Source organism: Capsicum annuum, chromosome 4 (genome assembly GCF_002878395.1).
Source record: "Capsicum annuum cultivar UCD-10X-F1 chromosome 4, UCD10Xv1.1, whole genome shotgun sequence".
In the NCBI taxonomy this organism is placed as follows: domain Eukaryota; kingdom Viridiplantae; phylum Streptophyta; class Magnoliopsida; order Solanales; family Solanaceae; genus Capsicum; species Capsicum annuum.
The window spans coordinates 5,545,808-5,567,103 of NC_061114.1; the positions used below are offsets into that span (position 1 = coordinate 5,545,808).

General features: G+C 36.6%; 3 protein-coding genes across 4 annotated transcripts; all 3 read right to left on the bottom strand.

The window, feature by feature from the left end:
• Positions 1–4,676: 4,676 nt before the first annotated feature.
• LOC107869221 (LRR receptor-like serine/threonine-protein kinase RGI5) lies at positions 4,677–8,327 on the bottom strand. The gene is made up of 3 exons (XM_016715771.1): positions 7,520–8,327; positions 7,224–7,439; positions 4,677–5,059 (listed from the first exon to the last, which is right to left on the bottom strand). Exons 1-3 carry the CDS (start codon positions 8,325–8,327, stop codon positions 4,677–4,679), a joined length of 1,407 nt encoding a protein of 468 aa, XP_016571257.1.
• Positions 8,328–12,904: 4,577 nt separating this feature from the next.
• Positions 12,905–15,443, bottom strand: LOC107869223 (probable LRR receptor-like serine/threonine-protein kinase At3g47570). Of its 2 annotated transcripts, none has more exons than XM_047410632.1 (2): positions 13,408–15,443; positions 12,905–13,320 (listed from the first exon to the last, which is right to left on the bottom strand). In XM_047410632.1, exons 1-2 carry the CDS (start codon positions 13,685–13,687, stop codon positions 12,983–12,985), a joined length of 618 nt encoding a protein of 205 aa, XP_047266588.1. In that variant the 5' UTR covers positions 13,688–15,443; the 3' UTR covers positions 12,905–12,982. Both variants share the same exon structure in this region; 1 of them encodes a protein (XP_047266588.1).
• LOC124885263 (probable LRR receptor-like serine/threonine-protein kinase At4g36180) lies at positions 15,111–16,833 on the bottom strand. Its single transcript, XM_047411484.1, has 4 exons — positions 16,671–16,833; positions 15,846–16,568; positions 15,271–15,311; positions 15,111–15,167 (listed from the first exon to the last, which is right to left on the bottom strand). The coding sequence occupies exons 1-4, from the start codon at positions 16,831–16,833 to the stop codon at positions 15,111–15,113; spliced, it is 984 nt and encodes a 327-aa protein (XP_047267440.1).
• Positions 16,834–21,296: the final 4,463 nt, after the last annotated feature.

Below are 21,296 nucleotides of genomic sequence, written 5' to 3' on the forward strand. Positions count from 1 at the left end.
CCTCATCACACACGTGGTTTTTGACTCATCACCCTCTGCTATTTGAACCTGCCAATATCCTGATCGAAGATCAAGTTTAGTGAACCATCATGCCTTCGTCAGTCTGTCCATGAGATCTTGCACCAACGGGACAGGATGTTTGTTCTTCACAATCACTTTATTTAATGCTCGATAGTCCACGTACATCCTCATTGAACCATCCTATTTCTTTTGGAATAAAATAGGAGCACCATAAGGATCTTTCAATAGTTGAATTAATCCAGCGTCCAGCAATTCATTCAACTGTTTTGGCAATTCAGCCAATTTTTTTGGAGCCATTCGATAAGGAGCCCGTGCAGGAGCAACTGAACTGGGCAGCAACTCGATCTTGTGATCTATATCCCTCCTTGGCGGCACTCTTTAGGCAATTCAGGGGGCATCACATTAGCGTATTGCTTTAGTAAATTAGCAACACAATCTGGTATTTCTACCTTCACCTCTGGTTTTACTTCTATCATGGCGGCAAGAAAAGTTTCAGCACCCTTCTTCAATCCTTTCTTGATTGAAATAGCAGAAATGATAGGGCCCTTGTTTTTCCCTTTCTTTACTTCTCCATAAGGATTAGAAGTTTTAATGAAACTTGGATTGGTTTCATCTCCGATCATCACTCCGTTTAAGTGAGAAAAAAGAACGAAACGAAATTTTCTAAGAAAGTCTATCCCTAGAATGAATTCAAAATCACCTAATGGCATAGCCATCAAGTTATGTTTCCCCGTCCAACTCCCAATCACCATCTGCACATCGTAAGCCATGCCTATAATGGCTTGTGCTTTGGAACTCACCGTCTGGACAAAGGATAGACTTTTCTTTAACTTAAGTCCATGTTTTGTAACAACTTTTGCATCCACAAAAGTGTGAGTGGCTCCGGTATCAACCATGGCCATCACACAATTGCCATCGATCTTCATCTCGATGTGAATCAATGCAACATGAGGGTTGTTGAAAGACTTTGAGGATTCACCTATAACATTCAACAAACTGATATGGTTAAGTGACAACCTCAAAGGATTTGCCAACCCAGTAACCACATCGTTACCCTCACTTTGATTCACGTTCCAAGCAAGCATTGCATTTACTTTTTCGCGATTAGGACGACTCTTGGCCAAATGCGGTCCACCACAAGTCCAGCAGCCTTTTGCATTGCTGTCTTTTCTTTTGTTCTTAGCGTTCCCAGCATTTGTTTATGCCTTGCCCTTGTCATTCTTATCATTACGTCCATCCTTCTTCCATTCCCATTTCTTCTTAGTCTTTTTCATTGACTTTGAAGAATTGGAAATGTCAGAATCTGAACGTGTTGAGTGAAAATCCACTAACGAATCAGCAGCAGCAATTGCACTAGGCAAGTCCTTCACATTCTGCCTACGTAATTCATTTTGGGCCCATGCTTGCATCCTTGAGATGAAATTATGTAACTTGTCTTCGTCAGACATGTTTTGGATGTCCAACATCAAAGAAGTAAATTCCTTGATATAGTCGCGAATCGTTCCCATTTCCTTAGCCTTTTCAACTTGTCTCTAGCAATCCATGAAGCATTGCTAGGAAGAAATTGGTCCCTCATTTCCTTCTTCAACTTATCCCAAGTATTAATTTTGGGACGTCCAGCGCTTTTATCATCCGCATTCTGAGTACTCCACCACAATTTTGCATCACTAGTCAAGTAAATTGTGGTAATGTTCAATTTATCCGTCTCAGCAACTCGTGCAGCAGTGAGGTATTGCTCCATATCCCATAGAAAATTCTCCAATTCCTTGGCACTTCTAGCACCACCAAAAGGCTTGGGTTCAGGATTTTTTACTTTGGAACTGCTTTCCTGGGTTTGTCCTGATGCAGCCACCGCATGCCGCAGAACCATCATTTTCGTCTGCAAATCTACCATCACTTTGCCTTGATCTTGTACCAGTGACATCAAAGCATCGCGTGAACTCAGAAGTTCTGCAGCACTTTCATCATACTGGTTACATAATTGTACCAGTTCATCCCTCAAGGTGTAGATTTGTGTGATCAAATCAACAATGCCTTCAGTTTGTTCGAGTTCATCTGTAATGCCAATGAAATTTCGAATATGTGCAACATCTTTGTTTAATTGAGCGAAAGTTACCATCTTCGTACTGTAATGCGGCTTTGATACCAGTTGAGATAGGGGCGTTCTATTTTTTGCAACACCACTGCTTGGCAGTCGGCACACACAGCGCAACTTCAGCCATAACACACACAATGTGCAGTCTAAACAATTAGACACAAATGCAGAAACGTAAAGCACAAAATAGTTTATAGGAGCCGCATTCCAAACCTTTATATTTATCTCAAAATTACAAAGGAAGTGTCACATGAAATTTTCAAAGGCATACACTCAACACACCTTTTTTCTAGATACGTTTACAATTTTCTGCAGCACATTTAAATACTGCACAAGCAGTTACAACAGTTGCAACTTAGGACACATGGCAGCCTGTCATTGGACAAGGCTGCATATTCCTCACATGACATAGCAAAACTGATCTAAACACTATCTGAAAATACACATGTTACAACATTCAAAATTCAAACACAATAACTACCCCATGTGACTAGCACATGGCCAGCTTTGCCCTTTTAGTTAATTTTGCCAATGCTAACACACTTAGTTATTTTTAGCTTCTCAGCACTTAGTCCTTCCGTCTTTGCCTTGTCACGCATCTCAGCCATGCCTAGCCTTGCCAGCATCATGTCTTGCCAATGTCATGTCTGCACCTGTGCCTACGCCATGCCATTGCTTGCTCCATGAAGCTGTCTTTGCCATGTCATAGCTTAGGCCACGCCAATGCCTATGCTGCGACTCCGCCTCGATCACGCTTGCATCCAAGTCTGCTTCCATGCCTGTGCCATGCCATCACTTATGCCTCGCCAGTGTCGATGTTATGCTAGTGCCATGCCATATTACTGCTGAACGCATGCCCTCGCAGGTGCCATGCGCCTATCGTTGTCTCAAGTGTCCAAGGCAGCCTTGCCATCACTCTAGCATACCTTGGTCTAACACATTGCTTTTCTTTGGCATATGTCAAGGCCAATGTGTACCTTGACATGGCCTTGTAAGCCATCAAACCTTAGACTGAGGGTTTAACAGGTAGCTAATCCATTTTAAAACTTTATTCAGGGGTTTATAATTAATGACTAGTCTAGGCATACCATGTTCCTGCTCAGCAACATTATTAACATAGAAGGCAGTACAAGACCAAGGGGATTTTGAGGATTTTATAAGACCCTTTTGCAAGAGACTATCAATCTTTTTTTTATAGAATTCTACTAACTCTGTATTCATTTTGCAGGGCCAAGATTTTGTGGGTATTTTGTCTTCATTGAAACCATCTTCATAAGGAAGGGAAACAATATGTTTCTTACAATTCCAGAAGGCATTTGGGTGATCAGCACAAATATCAATAGGCAATTGATCAGAAATTATTTTTATTTTTTCTTGGACTTTTACAGACTTCATTGACTCATGAATATTCATACTCATTATTTCTAATTGTAAGAAATTTACCTGCCTTTGCTTCATACTAATTAGAGAATTTATATCTCTTGTTACAGGATCAGTAACAAAAGGATAAGAAATCTCTTTATTTTTTATAAGTAGCTTTAAAACCAGTCACATCAATATGCATATAAGGATAAATAGCATTTATAAAAGGTGTTCCTAAAATAATAGGAGGATATAACTAGTTTTTTACCAAAAAAAAAGAAATGTGAAATGCAAACCTTATTTCGACATATATGAGTATTAGGCAATTTATAGTTAATATCAAGTTTATGACCAGACTTAATTATGTGGGTAGTTTTTTTAAAATATCTGGTTGGAATTAAACCTTCCTGACTGCAGCTGACATCAACACCACTATCCATCATACCTAAATTTAGTAATTGTAGATGAGTCAAATATCCAAGAGAATTGGGAATCAAGCCAGTGAGTTTTTTGCTGGCAAGCTCAAGAATAGTAAGTTTTGAACAATTGGAGATGGAATGAGGAATAGTCCCAACAAGATTGGTTAAGTTCCATAGAAAAAAGTTACTAAAGTTAAGTTCAAGAATAGTAAGATTGTTATTGAATAAAGTTACTAACTAAAAAATAATGTCGCTATCCTCAAATTTAGAATCATAAAGTTCAAATGCTGGTCCTGCTTCTGTTTACACTTCCCATTTTACCTTTAATGAAAAGCTTTTGTAGTCGCTCAAATATCATGACATATTTAGGACTATACTTTTCAAAAGTCTCATAAACCGAAACGTTATTACACTTTTAAGATTAAGAGTTTCAAAAGTTCTCATTTCTTTCTTAATTTTGGCGTTAAGTTAAATTATGGGCAGCACACACACACATATATATACAGGGGCGGAGCGACACTTGGGATAGGGGTTCATCCGAACCTCCTTCGATAGAAAATTATACTATGGGTATTTTTGCAAAGGTTGTAGAAGGTATTGGACTAAAGGTGGTTCTTTACGGAATGTTCCAATTGGTGGTGGTATTAGAAAGAGTAGAAGAGCTTCTAGTACAATTCATCATCAACAACAACATCAACAACATGGTCTTATTTCAAGAAGTTTGGGACATGGGGTTTGTTTAAACCCTACTAATATTCATTTCAAAGTAATTAATTATACTATAGGTATTTTTGCAAAGGTTGTAGAAGGTATTGGACAAAAGGTGGTTCTTTAAGGAATGTTCCAATTGGTGGTGGTATTAGAAAGAGTAGAAGAGGCAAGCCTGAAAGCTCTAGTTTAGTAAGTTTTGAACAATTGAAGATGGAATGAGGAATAGTTCCAACAAGATTGGTTAAGTTGCCCAGATAAAGATCTTCAATGTTGGGTAAGATAGAACCTATGTTTGGTGGGAGGCTTCCTGATAGATTATTGGATGGAATATCAATTGCTCTCAACCATGATATGTTGAAGATGTTCATATCAAGCAAATCACTAAAACTATTAGCTGAAAGATCAAGTTTCTCCAACTCAACGAGATTCCTTATCTCTTTGGGTATTTCACCTGTCAACACATGAAGAAAGAATGAATACAAGTGAGATGAACTAGTTAGGTCAGTGCTTATCTATGTGATTCATGCTTTAGTTTGACTTGATGGAGAAGAATGTTGAATTGTAATTGGTAATGGGATAAGGTGTCAACAAGAACTCAGAAAATTATGTTCTAACTCTATACTTCTTTTTCCTTCATTTATATTGTTATTGATCAAAGTCTTGAGAAGGATGTACATATTATATGTTTTTTTTCTCTGTTTTATTTTAATTTATTTTATTTTTTGTGTTTTTCTCTTTACTGGACTTCTTAATTTAACTTTCTATGGATTTTTGTTGTGCAGGTTTGTATTTTATATGGACTCAGATATATAAAATAATACTTTATTGGAAGTTTGCTAACTATTACCAGATCGTGTCTATTTCGAAGAATTAGTTTGGTTTTATGCCTGTCCGCTCGACGACAGAAGCAATCCACCTAGTGAGGAGATTAGTGGAGCAATATAGGGAAAGAAAGAGGGATTTTCACATGGTGTTCATCGACTTAGAGAAGGCTTATGACAAAGTCCCGAGGGAGGTTCTGTGGAGATGCTTAGAGTCTAGAGGGGTCCCGGTGCCGTACATCAACGCTATTAAGGACATGTACGATGGAGGGAAGACTCGAATGAGAACAACAGGAGAGGACTCAGAGCCTTTTTCAGTCAAGACAGGATTGCATCAGGGTTCAACTCTTAGTCTATTCCTGTTTGCGTTGCTGATAGACGTGTTGACACGGAGTATTCAAGGGGAGGTGCCTTGGTGTGTGTTGTTTGCGGATGATGTAGTGCTAATTTATGAGACGCGGGAGGGTGTGAATGAAAAATTGGAGGTTCGGAGGTAAACCCTTGAATCTAAGGGGTTCAGGTTGAGTAAGTCTATGACGAAGTATATGGAATGCAAGTTTAGTGGCTTGAGGCAGGAGGACGATATCCTGGTGAGGTTGGATACCCAAGAGGTTCGTAAGAGGGACAGTTTTAAGTACCTTGGGTCTATGATTCAGGGGAATGGAGAGATTGATGAGGATGTCTCTAATCATATTGGAGAAGGTTGGATGAAGTGGAGGCTCACCTCGGGAGTGTTGTGTAACAAGAAGGTGCCACTAAAGATTAAAGGCAAATTCTGCAGAGTAGCAATCCGTCCTGCTATGCTATATAGAGCAGAGTGTTGGCCAGCTAAGAACTGCCACATTCAAAAAATGAAGGTGGCAGAAATGAGAATGTTGCGTTGGATGTGTGGCCTTACTAGAGGGGATAGAGTTAGGAATGAGACTGTCCCGGAGAAGGTTGGAGTGGCGTCGGTGGAGGATAAGATGCAGGAAGGAAGACTAAGATGGTTTGGGCATGTGATGAGGAGGGGCACGGATGCCCTAGTTCGTAGGTGTGAGAGGCTAGCGTTGGATGGCTTCAGGAGAGGAGAGGTAGGCCGAAGAAGTACTGAAGAGAAGTGATTAGACATGATATGGAACAACTTCTGCTTACTGAGGACATGACCCTAGATAGCAAGGTGTGGAGGTCGCAGATAAGGGTAGAAGGCTAGGATGTGTGCTTGGGTTAGTAAGTAGCTAGAAGAGCTCAGGTTTAGTCGGGCTAGTAACCCTAGGACTGTGCCCTTAGGTAGGGGTCCGGATCAGGCGGGTTTGGGTCTCTTATTTCTTATTGCGCTTATTTATCTTATTTCATATTGCTCTGAGTTCTATTTTAGTGTGTCTTACGCCTTTTTATATTATGCCATTCATCATGCTTCATATTTCATTATGCTCTTGTCTACTTTTCTCTATCTTGAGCCGGGGGTCTATCAGAAACAACCTCTCTACTTCTTTGGAGGTAGCGGAATGGACTGCGTACATTCTACCCTCCCCAGACCTCACATTGTAGGAATACACTGGGTTTGTTGCTGTTGATGTTGCTAACTACTACCAAAAGTTCAAATTTGCTGTTTAAAAATTAAAAGACGCTCCTCATTTCGTGTTTCTTGTCACACTTTTGAAGATTTATCTGTAATTCTTACATTTTTATCACTCATTACATGCATGTATTCATAAAATTTTAACAGTTCTAATGGATCTGTAAAAATTAACATTAGACACATGTGCAATGCACGTGTATATATAGAGAGACACCATTTGAATATATATGTACCTATAAGCTTATTTCCACTAATCTGTAGACGTTGCATGTTGGTTAAGTTGCCAATCTCCCGTGGTAAGAATCCACTAAGATTGTTCTGCGTAAGTGACAAAAGTTGCAGAGATGAGATATTGAATATGGAGATAGGGACAGAGCCGGTAATATGGTTTTCCTCCATGCCCAACTCTACCAAATTAACAAGATTTCCAATTTGTTGTGGAATTATCCCTGCAATTAATGTGAAATAAAATAAAATTCTGAAGTAATAAGATACAATAGTGCTAGTATTCATGAGATATGAAACGTACCAGTGAAATGGTTAGTTCCGAGAGTCAAGATCTGCAGATTAGTTAAACTTCCTATTTCACTATGTATTGGTCCATCAAACTCATTTTCCAATAAAAACAAAATTTGAAGTTGTGAACAATTTGACAAGCTTGTAGGCATATGACCGCGAAGCTTGTTGTAAGATAGATAAAGCCCTTTGAGTATTGGGAGACCATTGCATAAACAACTGAGAAGATATCCTGATAAGCTATTGCCTGTAAATGCAATGACTTCAATTCTTGAGATATTGAAAATTGTGAATGGTATAGAACCCGTTAGCTGATTATACTGTATGCCCAAAAACTTCATGTTGTGAAGATTGACAATCCCTTCTGGAATGTTTCCTTGAAATGAATTAAAAATTATATCTAAAGTCTCCAACCTCGAGGCATTCGAGAGTGACAGAGGAATGGAACCTATGAGCTTGTTACCCCTTAAGTGTAATTCTCTAAGGTTTATAAGACTTCCAATTACTTTTGGGATTTGACCCTCTATGGAATTGAAGTTCAGATTTAAAGTCTCAAGTGTGGAAATATTAGAAAATGAAGACGGGATGGAACCAGTGAAACTATTATTCCCAAGATTTAGCAATTGAAGTCGGTGTAAAAACCCAAACCAAGAAGGTACCTCGCCTCTGAAGTTGTTGACACTTAACCTAAGAAACTTAAGCCGACGCAAGCGCGCCATTGCTTGAGGCAAATTTCCATGGAAATTGTTGCTTCCCAAGTCGAGAGAAACAAGAAATGAGAGGTTTCCAAATTCATGGGGAATCTTGCCTGTAAGAGCCATGTTAGAAAGATTCAAGGAATTCACACGTTGGTGACGAGAGCCACAGTGGCTCCAACCCAATGACAAACGGACGTAGCGGGAGACCAACTTTCATCTAAGAAGTGAAAGGGGTCGGAAATGAATTGGGATTTTAAAGACAGAAGAGCTAGTTGATCTGTAGTAATGTTGGTTTGGGTCATGACTGAACTAGCCATAAGCAATAGAGTGTTAAGAGAAAAAATGTCAAGGCTTTCTTCATTATTGCAAAAATTAGTAGGTATACTGTATAACATGTGGTTTTGAGACTTTAAATAGAAATGAGGTCTCCCTTTTGGTCATATCAATACTAATACCACCAAATCAACCAAGTCTTTCACATCTCAATCAGCATTATAAATATGCTGGCAAAAAATCCCTCTATTCAGCAAAGACTAGGCAAGTCAACCAAGTCTTGCTTTATTTTTTTGTGTGCTTAATTCTTTGGAAATAGTCTTGCTTTCATAAATACTGTAGAATTGTGTGGTGAAGAGTAGTGCCAATAATAGTCAAATCTTGTTATTTGGTTGCTCCAAACACTAGTGTCTAATGCTGATAGAAATTGAGGAATTAAACCAACTCATTGGAGTAACTAGTGAAGTTGTTGTGATGTGAGCAGAAGGTCATTAGTTCGAACTGTGGAAACGGCCTCTAGCAAAAATTGCAGGGTATGGCTACGTATGATAGATCCTTATGGTCCAACCCTTTCCTTGATCCGATGCATAGCAGGAGCTTAGTGCACCGGGCGGCCCTTTTATTGGCAATAAAACAAGAAGTTGCATTTAAATTAATTAAATTCCATGGAGTCCATAATTGCATAAAAGGAATCAAAGTAATGGAGTGTTGAGGCACTTCTTCGATGGTCCTTATACGCCTGCCGGAGCGCTATGAAGAATTCATTATTTATATATATATATTTTAGGGTGGTGAGAGGAAGTGCAAAATAAGGATTGATTTCGCATAAGGGAAAGGTGCGATAAATACATCTAATGAAAGTTATTAGCAGCAATAAATATCCATTTTAACAAAGAGTGCTAAAACTTTTACTAACATTAATTAATTGACATTGGATCTAATGTCGCTATAGACTTTAGGACATTTATAAAGAGTGCTAAACAACAATCGTCTGTAATAATATTGCCTATAAAACAGTATTAAGGGGTAATTAAGCTATTGCCTTAAATATCTTTTTTGTACAGAAAAGGATATTTGTTACTATTTATTTTGTATGATAATTATATTTATTGTAACGCCCTGAAATCTCATCCCGAAACGTCACACGGTGCGGTATGGACTGCATACATGTTACTCTCTCCAAATCCCACTTTGTGGGAATACACTGGATTTGTTGTTGTTGTCGTAGGTTGTTACAAGTATCCTGACATGCCATATTGCAAGAAGTGGTTGAAACATATTGCATATGGAACCACTACTAACTAAAAGTTGTTGAGACATAATTGCATAGTACCACTGCTTGAAGTGCATGAAAAATGAATTTTATGTCCCTTTTCTCGCGAATATTGCTTTATAATTTTTTGAAAAAAAAAAAACCATTAAGGGGCATGATTTTGATGTTCTACCAGTTTTGATTAAAAAAAAGGAAAAATAAGCATCCAGTACCCCTGAACTATGGTCAAAATTGCTACGACACACTCTAACTTCACAGGGATCCTTACCCTCCTGAACTCAATTTTAACATATTTTTGTCACTCTTTTGTGCTGACGTGGAACCTTTATTATAGAAAATGAGGCCCGCGTCAGCTTAAAAATTTGACAAAATGTATCACGTCAGCTAAAAAGGATGACAAAAACACGCTAAAAATTTAGTTCAGGGGGTAATAGGACCCCCGTAAAGCTGAATTGTGTCGTAGCAAATTTGGTCATAGTTCGAAAGATACAGATGTTTTACTCTATTTTTTAAAATTTACTCAGGCAATTTAATATCATGTATTTATTTTATTTTTTTTGGATTAATTTCAGGTTTGACAATTTTTGACCGACCATGCTGCATGGTATTACCAAACACAAGAGCAAAAGGGCAATGAATTGAAGGCCAAATTCCATGTAACAATAGGAATCAATATGTGTTCTTTGATAATATTCATCCAACAGAAACTGTAAATCTGGCCATTGCTAGAAGATCATACACTGTTTTTGTACGGACCGACGCATATCTGGTAGACATTAGGCGCCTTGTCGTACAATCCTAATACAGTCAGACATCTCTACAACGACATCGTTCGTTCGAAAAAAGAACGTGAATACTATAGTGAAATGTTGTAACAATAATAATAATTCGTCTACAACAAGACCTGTTTGGTTACACAAATAAAAATTGCCAACTGTTGTTAATATAGCTGTTGGGAAAATTGGAAACAAAATAAGGAAATTTAATGATATAGATTTTCACTTGTTTTTTATAGAAATGCCTAGAATTTACTTATTGCAAGTCTTTTCTATGACTCACTCTCCTTTCCCTAATATGAACCTTGAGTCATCAGAGAGGCTCTGACTCGGTCTAGCTCGGTCACCCTACGCGACTGACTCTCTTTTCCCTAATATGAACCTTGAGTCATCAAAGCCTCTATGATTCGGTCTATCTCGGTCACCCTAGGTGACTGGTTCTCCTTTCCTTAATATGAACCTTGAGTCATCGAAGTCTTTTTGACTCGGCCTGGCCTAGTCACCCTATGCAGCTGGCTTTCTTTTTCCTAATATGAACCTTGAGTCATCAAAGCCTTTCTGACTCGGTCTGGCCCGGTCACCATACGCGAATGACTCTCCTTTTCCTAATATGAACCTTGAGTCATCAAAGCCTTTTTGACTCGTCCTGACCCGATCACCCGAGGCAAATGGCGCTTCAAAAGACGAAACTATCGATCATGGTTTGACGACCTATCTTCAGTAGGGGCCTTTAGTCTTTTGATTAGAGTAGGGGTTGCAAAAGAGCAGAGCGTACCGCTCAGACATAGTCACTCAAAAAATAAATGAAATGCCTAGTAACTGAACTATCAGCTCTAGCATGTCATAAATGACTTGAGGTAGCTGTGAGAAAGATATAAATGGCCAAATAGTGCAAAATTTAGAAAATAACCCGGAGTGTCATTAAAATCTTCAACATGGAGCCTTCCTCTTTTGAACAGTCTTAGACTGAGATAAGACATACAAATATAGAATTTGCTAAAACTTACAAATATAGAATCTATACGTTAAAAGGAAGTTAATGATATACCCACATCATTTATATTTAAGATGGGTTGTCTAAGTTGTCTTTATTTTGAAGCTTACGACTAATGTTAAGAGTTTGTGACCGAATTTTGTTGATTCGGCTCTAAAAAGATTGCGGCGCGACCCACGTTTGAGATTTTTTGGGGGGGACTGTTTTTGGGTTTAGGATTTATTTGTACGCATGTATTATATGAGTGCGATTTAGTGGGTTGTTTTTTAACGTTTTATATACGTCATTTAGACTTTCGTCTCCTCATTATATCCCTCTCCATTATAGTGAATTTCCTCCTCCTCTGCCCGCAATTTTTTCCTTCAAGGGTTTTCATGTAAAATCCATGTGTTCTTGTTTTCTTTCGTTTCGTGGTATTGCTTATTCCTGTCTGTTTCAATAACAACTATTTTAACCTTAGCTTTCTAATGAATTTGCTTCTACCACATTTAGTTTTCAAACTACCCTCTCATCCCAAATCCGAATTCCTATCGCGTAAGACCCATTAAATGGAAAGCACTTTCTACCAAGATTATTTTCAAATTCAAGGTGCAAATCCTAGATCTTTGATTATAGGGAGAGGAATCATGTTCATCCACCACGACCCTAAATGCTAAATTTTACTTTCTTTTAGAGATATTCTTATAAATTTTTATTCTCAAATAGTATACAACATTTCCTTGTAACGACTGATGTCATTTGACTCTTCAGTTAATTGGTTCCGTAACTTATATGGTCTAGGCGAGCAAAATACTCTTCGCACCGCAAGAGCCATCTTGGAGACAAGTATATAGCTTAGATTCTGTTGATGTCAACCATAATAATGGTAGCAAAAGAAATCCTCTAATCCTTTACTTGTTTTTTTTTAGGATAAGATTTTTTTTTTCTTTTTGACTTAGAAGATAGACAATGAAGCTCATAATATTTTATTTTTCCTTGAGCCGAGGATCTATCGGGAATAACATCTCAACCTCCCAAGGTAGAGTTAAGGTCTGTGTGACCTCTACCCTCCCCGGACCTCACTTGTGAGAGGTTCTGTCAAAAGGCTGCACGACGTAAAGTCCAGATGAGCAGTTTCCCTGTAAATCGTGTGTCGAAGACATTTTATTGGTAATTTGGACACTGAGGGACAAACATAAGGGGAGACGAAGAAGAAATTGGAATATGTCACACTCCAACATGTTAATATCCCTTTAACACTTACAAAAATAAATCATTCTATTTCAAGATTTTGGTGATCAATTTAGTTTTTGTTAAAAGGCAATAGTGAGATTTATTCAACCAGCTAGAATTTCTGAAAAGAGAATCATGCATAAATAAAGTGTTAAAACAAAAAAGAAAGAAGCAGAATTGTAGGAATCCAAAACTAATCAAATATTTGCAGCAAATAAATTATTTGGAACAACAGATTCCAACAACATGCTCAACATGTTAGAAGTTGATTCTTGATCTTCTGTAGCATCCCTACAACATCTTTCATGTTGGTCCTTCTCGCCGGAGATTCATTACAACAACCTAATCCAACTTTAATGATTGATGCCACAACATTTAGCTCCTTCTTTAAGCAATTACCAGTTGACGTTAGCATGTTGGCATCTGCGACGTCCATTACTGCATCTGGAATAGAATAACTCACCCATTGTTTCAAGCTAAGATTTCCCTCAAACTCATTAGGCTTCCTCCTAGTAAACATTTCCAGCAACACTATCCCGTAACTATAGACATCACACTTTGTAGATACCAAACCATCCAGTCTGAACTCTACAGTCAAAAAATTAATTTCAAGATGCAATATACTTTCTAGGATGTAAAAAAAAAGGAAAAAATCAGCAAAACTAAAAGACGTACCTGGCGCAATATACCCCAATGTTGCTAAGGTTTTAGTGTACAAATCACTCTCATCTTCACCAAGCAGTTTTGAAATACCAAAGTCGCTAAGGTGGGAAACCATATCCTCATCCAACAAGACATTACTAGGCTTCTCATCACAGTGGATCACAGGTGATGAGCACCCATGGTGAAGATATTCCAACACACATGCCACATCTAGCGTTAAGCTTAGCCTCTGCGTGATGTCGAGGAAATAGTTGTGTGAATACAAATACTTATCAAGACTTCCATTTGGCATATACTCGAGCACTAAAGCCTTAAAATCAAGTTTGGAACAACTAGTAATGACTTTAACGAGATTCCTATGGCGAAGGCTACGCAGAACTTCACATTCCGTATCAAAGCTCTTGAATGCCGCATCCAGTTGCAGATTGAGCACTTCAACTGCAATGACTGTTCCACTACTGAGAACACCTTTGTAAACTGAGCCAAAACTTCCGGAACCAATCAAATTACTCTCGCTAAGCGCATCAGTTGCTCGGAGCAATTCGTAGTATGAAATTTTTTCTCTTGCTATGGTAGACAATGAATCAGCTTGCGGAGGAGCACTTATACCTCTTCTATACCTTATCAATAGGAGTACAATGGTCAAATGAGCAAATACAACTGCAATTGTGAGCAAAAGAAAAAGTACTAGCAGTTTTTCCTATTTGATCTGTTCTTTGATGAAGTGGGGCATGGCGGGACACTAAATCTTGAAGAACCACACAATGCTTCATTGTAGATGAAAAACTGACTTGAGAGGTTCTTGAAACATTGAAATATTTGAGGCATTGAAGTTTCTCCAAAGACATGGGAATGATTCCCGATATATTATTGTGAGAAAGGTCTAGGAATTCCAAACCTACCATGTAGTTCATTGAGTCAGGTATAGCTCCTTGCAAATTGTTGTGTCTCAAAGAAAGGTATGCCAAAGTTTGCAAGCCTCCAATTTCTCTAGGTTGATTCATCGATAGATCCATCTTTGTTATAGCCTTTAGATTTCCAATTTCTGGAGGTAAAGAGCCTACCATGTTGTTTGACGATAAGTCAAAAACCACTAGATCTTGAAGGTTCCCTAAGCTTGGTGGTATATTGGAACTCAATTTGTTGGAACCGAGATCTATCTCCCTAATGGAAGTAATATTCCCTAAACAATTAGGAAGAGATCCTGCAAGTTGATTTTGACCCAAGTAAATAGCACCCAAATGCTGCAATTTACATATATGATCTCCAACAAATCCTGTAAGTTTGTTGTTCTTCATGTTGAAGCGCTGAAGGTTTCTCAAGTTGCCAATTGATGTGGGAATAGATCCAACCAAGTTGTTTCCGGATAGATAAAGGAATAATAAGCTGCTTAAGTTCCCAACTTCATTTGGAATTCGCCCTTTGATTTTGCAATTGTTGGCGTAAAATCTTATAAGAGATGTGGAAAGGTTCCCCATGGAGGCTGGAATAATGCCATTTAGAGGGTTCAAAGATAGAGAAAGATTTGTCAAATTTCTGCAATGAGTCACTCATTAAATTGTTTCCCCCCAAGTTTAGGAGTTGTAGATGAGTCAAATATCCAAGAGAATTGGGAATCAAGCCTGTGAGTTGGTTGTAAGAAAGCTCTAGATGAGTAAGTTTCGAACAATTGGAGATGGAATGCGGAATAGTCCCAACAAGATTGGTTAAGGTGTTCAGATAAAGCTTTTCAATGTTGGGTAAGATAGAACACATGATTGGCGGGAAGCTTCCTGATAGATTGTTGAGTGAAAGAGAAATCAGTCTCAGCCCGGATATGTTGAAGATCTCCATTTCAGGTGGACCACTAAAACTATTAAATGCAAGATCAAGTACCTCCAACTCAATGAGATTGCTTATTTCTTTGGGTATTTCACCTGGAAACACATATAGAATTGCATTAGTAGTGAAATTAAATAGTTGGTTCAATCTATATTTGCAAAGACATAAGAGTTGCATCTTGTTTAAGTTGTCAATTTCCCATGGTAGAATCCACTAATATTTTAACATTTATATTAAAAGAAAAAAAAAAACACGTATAGAAGATAAATATATTTGAACAGAGCCATTAATCTAGCTTCTCTCCATGCCTAATACCACCAAACTTAGATACCTCAATTAATGCAATTACTGTGTAATAAGATAAAATTCTGAAGTGTGATAAACTATCTCAATTAGAAGAAGAAGAGGAAGAACGAGAGAGAATTTTATAAGTGCTTCTAGTCTTTACAAAGAGGAATTGTAGGAATAACTAACTACACACTAACAACCAACTAACTATCATTGCTGCAGTCGATTAATAAAAAAAATAAAAAAAAATGAATGAATGGAGCAGTAGATCGACATAATGAAATATAATCCTTAACAACATGAAGCAATTAGATACAAGCATTCATAAGATAAAAACATACCTGTTAAATCATTTTCCGAGAAAGACAATAGTTGAAGTTGTGAACAATTTGATAAGCTTGCAGGAATATGACCATGAAACTTGTTTCCCGATAAATAAAGCCCTTTGAGTATTGGGAGACCATTGCATAAACCGTTGGGAAGATATCCTGATAAGCTATTGCCTGTAAATGCAATGACTTCGATTCTTGAGATATTGAAAATTGTGAATGGTATAGACCCCGTAAGTTGATTAGCTTGTATGGATAGCAATTTCATGCTGTGAAGGTTGTCGATCCCTTTTGGAATATTACCTTGAAGTGAATTAAAAGATATATCTAAAGTCTCCAACCTCGAGGCATTTGAGAGTGATAGAGGAATAGAACCTATGAGCTTGTTACCTCGCAACCTTAATTCTCTAAGGTTTATAAAACTTCCAATCACTTTTGGTATTTGTCCCTCAATGGAATTGAAATTCAGATTCAAAGTCTCAAGTGTGGACATATTAGAAAATGAAGAAGGGATGGAACCAGTGAAACTATTATTTCCAAGATTTAGTACTTGAAGTTGGTGTAAAAACCCAAACCAAGAAGGAATCACCCCTCTGAAGTTGTTGAAACTTAAATCAAGAAACTTAAGCTGACGCAAGCGTGCCATTTCTTGAGGCAAATTTCCATGGAAATTGTTGCTTCCCAAGTCAGGAGAAACAAGAAATGAGAGGTTTCCAAATTCACGGGGAATCCTACCTGTAAGAGTCACGTTAGAAACATTCAATGACTTCACTCGCTAGTGGCGAGAACCACAAGTGACTCCCACCCAATGACAAACAGATGTAGCAGGAGACCAACTTTCATCCAAGAAGTGAGAGGGGTCTAAAACGATTTGGGATTTCAAAGAGAGAAGAGCCAATTGATCAGTGGTAATGTTGGTTTGGGTCATGGCCGAACTAGCCATAACATAGTGAAGCTGCAAGAGTACTATTAAGAGAAAAGAACTGAAGGCTTTCTCCATTAGTCCAAAAATTAGTAGGAAAATGGTATGGCTTATAACATGTGGTTTTGAGACTTTAAATAGCAACGAAATCTCCCTTTTGGTCTTTGAAAAAATTACTTTTCTTCATTCATTCTGTCATATACAGCGCGGCGTTAAAATTTTCATTTAGGGTTTCAAAATAAAAAGAAGTATTATTCACGATAAAGTCAAAGGGTGTCAATACATAATATATACATTAAAAAATAGTTTTACCAAGTCTTGCACGTTTCAGTTAGAATTGTAAATATGGTTCATAAATTCCCCTAATCAGATAAAGACTTGTCCATGTTCCTTTAATTTTACTGCTATTCCCTTGAGATTATTTTTTTACATGATTAAGATAGTTTAGGGAGAAAAGTGCGAAATATACTTGAACTTTTGCAAAATTTGATGTAGCACGTCTCAACTTTGTGGGGTCCCTATCACCCCCTAGATTATTTTTTACCATATTTCTGTGGCATACATTTGCTAGCTGGACCACTGCGTGAATACAAGCACACTGTGTGTGTAAGGGTTTGAAGTGGTGCAGCTAAGCAAATATATGCCACAGAAATATGGTAAAGAATAATCTAGGGGGATCATAGGATCCCGTTAATTTGAGGCGTGTTAATGCAAATTTCGTCAAAATTTAAGTATATTTCGAACCTTTTTTCCGATAGTTTATATAGTTGATTATAACATGTTTATAATCTGTAGACTTTTACATTCTAGTTACTTTTTTTAGAAGTTAATTTAGCTCATTTTTATATAGGATGGTAGTGTAAAAGGTTCTTTTAATTATTGTTTATAATTTATTTGTAGTTTTGACTTGTTTGAGGGTAGGTTTTTGTGAGTTTTTTTTTTTTTTTTTAATAAAAGAATACATAACATTAATTTGTATTTCCTGGCATCATTTTAGAGAATTTTTCAGGTTATGTGGGCCTCAAAGATTTGACAAAATTGGAGAAGACCAAAAATACACCCAGTCTATGTAAATATACATTTGGTGGCAAAGTTATTCCTCTAATCAGTCCAAACACTCTCCAAGTTGCCTTCTACTTGGTATCGTATGTGGCCAATTCTTGTCCTACATGGTATCCTACGTGTATTATGCTACATAGGACGTGTGTGTCTGCTTGTTAAAAGGTTTCAAAACACTCCCTAAGTTGCCTTCTAATAAAGTTATGTTCACTAGCTAGCTATATGGAGAATTTTTATGTAATTAGCAGTCCCTAGTTGATTCTAGTTACTAATATGTAGGTAATATATATTACAACATGGAAAACTATTTACATTCTCGATGAAATATAACACAGTTAGCAAATTATTATATCGCAGTGTAATATCTCTATGGGACTATTTACATTTAATTTTTAGGATGTTTTTACATTTTTTTAAAATTCTAAGAAAGTACACAACATGTACAACATGTTTGGTTTGTCTTATTTTAAATGGTTTTAAGTTAAAATAGCTTTTAAACACTTTATTTGTAATCTTTTCTTATGTGTCGTGTTTTCTAAACATGTTCTATCTCTTTTATTTTAAATGTTTTTTAATTAGTTAGTTTAAAATGGAGGATTCTCTTGTTATCTTGGTATTTTATTTTTCTCTACAGGTTTTTCAAATGGCATAATTGTTGTTATTTCAGCATTTTCGGCCTATGGTGTCTACTGGTTAATCTGAAGCACCATACTCCTTCAATCATTTACTTTTCAATCAGAATTATAATATGGTGCAGGAATTCCCCTAATCAGCCAATGACTTTTGCAAGTAAAGTAGTCAAACCAGCCTCTTGTTTTATTTTCTCAAGAATTGTGTGGTGCAAAAACGGTATGTTCAAGAAATATGTTTACATGATAAGCCTAATTTTATATAGTTGATCATGACATGTTTATTAATTATTATCCTTTTTGCAGACGTTTATATTCTAGTTACTTTTTGTAGAAGTTAATTTAGCACTTCTATATGATATGGCAGTATAAAGGGAGTTTGTTTGAGTCAGGTTTTTTTAAAATAGAGAAGTATCAATTACTCCCCTAAAGTTGTCTCGTTTTATTCATGGTATACCTAATTTTCAAGTTGTCTTAAATACCCCCTCCCGAACTTGTTGATTTGGTAAGTCGGGGGGCCTTTTTTGGCCCACGTGGCACAACATCTGATTTCAAACTCCATGATGGAGTAAGTTTTTTACCGAATCAGCAGTTTTCAACAGTCAAATATGAAAAAAAAAACATTTTTCTTCATTTATTTCAAAAACTTCAAAGCCTCCTTTCTCTGCTCTTCCTATTTATTATTCCTCTTCCTCCATCAATTTCAAAATGTGTAAAATAAAATTCTTTCAATTGCTTCTATTTTACCTATTAAATTAGAGGTGTGCAGTTTGGTTCAATTTTTTATATTATTGGTTCAGTTTATTGATTCTTTGATTTTTAAATACGCTAATTCATTAGCCAAACAAAAAATAGATGTTCTACAATACTTGTCCAGTTGAAGTGTTTTCATTGGAACTGAGATTAATCAAAATTCGTGCCATGCAAGGTTGTTGTCATTTGGCTCTTCAATTAATTGGTTCCCTAACTTATGTGAGCCTCGAAGACTTGACCAACTTACAACCGTAATTATGAGGGCAAAATTATTTCTCTAGTAGGTCCAAACTCCAAATACTTTTGCGATACGACAAGACAATTCTCATTCAAATGACACTTTTATTTTTTCATTGGAATCAACCAAGTCTTGCAAACCGTAATTGTGGTGGCAATTTTATTCCTCTAATCAGACCAAATTCCAATGATTTCTGCAAGATTGGCTAGGTAAAAATGTCTAAACTTTATTTATATGTAATTTCAGATATCGCAAATCTGAAGTTGTTAAAATCAAAATCAAAATGGGTATACCTATAAATATATTTAAAAACTAGATATATACAGGTTTATAGCAGTGTCCAAATAAAACTTTTTTATTTTCCAACCTTAATTGTGGTGGAAAAACTATTCTTCTAATTGATCCAAACTCCAAAGACTTTGTACAAGACTGTAAGTCAACCAAGTCATGCTTTATGTAGCTTTTCTCAATAGCAACTTTTCTTCTGTTCAATAATACATAATGAAATACATATAACTATACAATTGTAGGTTAGAATTCTATTCTAGAAAAAAATATATATTGTTATAACTACACAACTGTAATTAAATCCAATTCTAGGAAAGAAAATATTCTGTCTATATAATTATAATATTGCCTAACATCCCCCCTCAAATTGATACCGGTGATCACACAGTAGAAATTTGGAGATTAGATAGCTGCGTCGTGCGTGTGTCATAGCCTTTGTTAAAAAATTGACAAGTTGATCATGAGAAGAAATGTGTTGCAGAGTGATAAGACGGTCAACAACTAGTTCCCAAATGTAATGACATTCTATCTCTATATGCTTTGTGTTTTCATGATGCATAGGGTTTGTGGCTATTTTAATCGCACTAGTGTTATCAGCATGTAACACTGTAGGAGATATAATAGTAACACCAAGCTTAGATAATAGATGTCGCAGCCAAAGGATTTTTGAAATTGTTGCCGACATAGCCCGATATTCAACCTCCGTAGATGATTTAGATGTACGAGATTGTTTCTTCGATTTTCAAGATATCAAGGATGTGCCTACAAACATGTATCAACCAGTAACGGAACAACGTGAATCGAGAAAATCAGCCCAATCTGCATCAGTATATCCCTTAAGATGTATAGGAGAATCAGAACGGAAGAGAACATCTTGATTCATAGAACCACAGACATACCGGATGACATGAAGTAATGCAATGTGATGTATACTATACGCCCGAGAAATATTTTTACATGATAAGCATAATTTTATGTAGTTGATCATAACATTGTTTATTAATTATTATCCTTTTATTATTTGGTCTTCATGATTTTGAAAAAAATTACTTTTATTCATTCATTGTGTTATATTCAGTGGCAGAGTCAAAATTTTCATCAAGATATTTTAAAATATAAAGAAGTAAATTCATGAAAAAAATCAAAGAGTGTCATTACGTAATATTAATATATACATAAAAAAATATTTTTACCTATCTACGGATTGCATTTTTTCGATTGACCATATCAATTCTAATATCACCAAGTCTTGCATGTTTCAATCAGCCATAGACTTGTGCAAGTCAACCAGGTCTTGTTTTAATTAGGGTAGCATAGTAAAGTAGCTATGTTATTAATTGTTTTTTTTTAATCAATGTACAATGTCAAATTGGGATGAGTAAAATGGGACAGGGAAGTATATGGGATGGTAGTATAGAAGGAGCTTTTAATCTGTTATAGCTATATTATATATAATTAAAAGGAGAGGAAGGAGCCCTCTCCATAATCCATGTGGCAGCATAGGAAAATTCCACATAATTGGGTAATTAAGATCAAAATAATTACTTTTATCTAAAATTTAAATTTAAATTTTA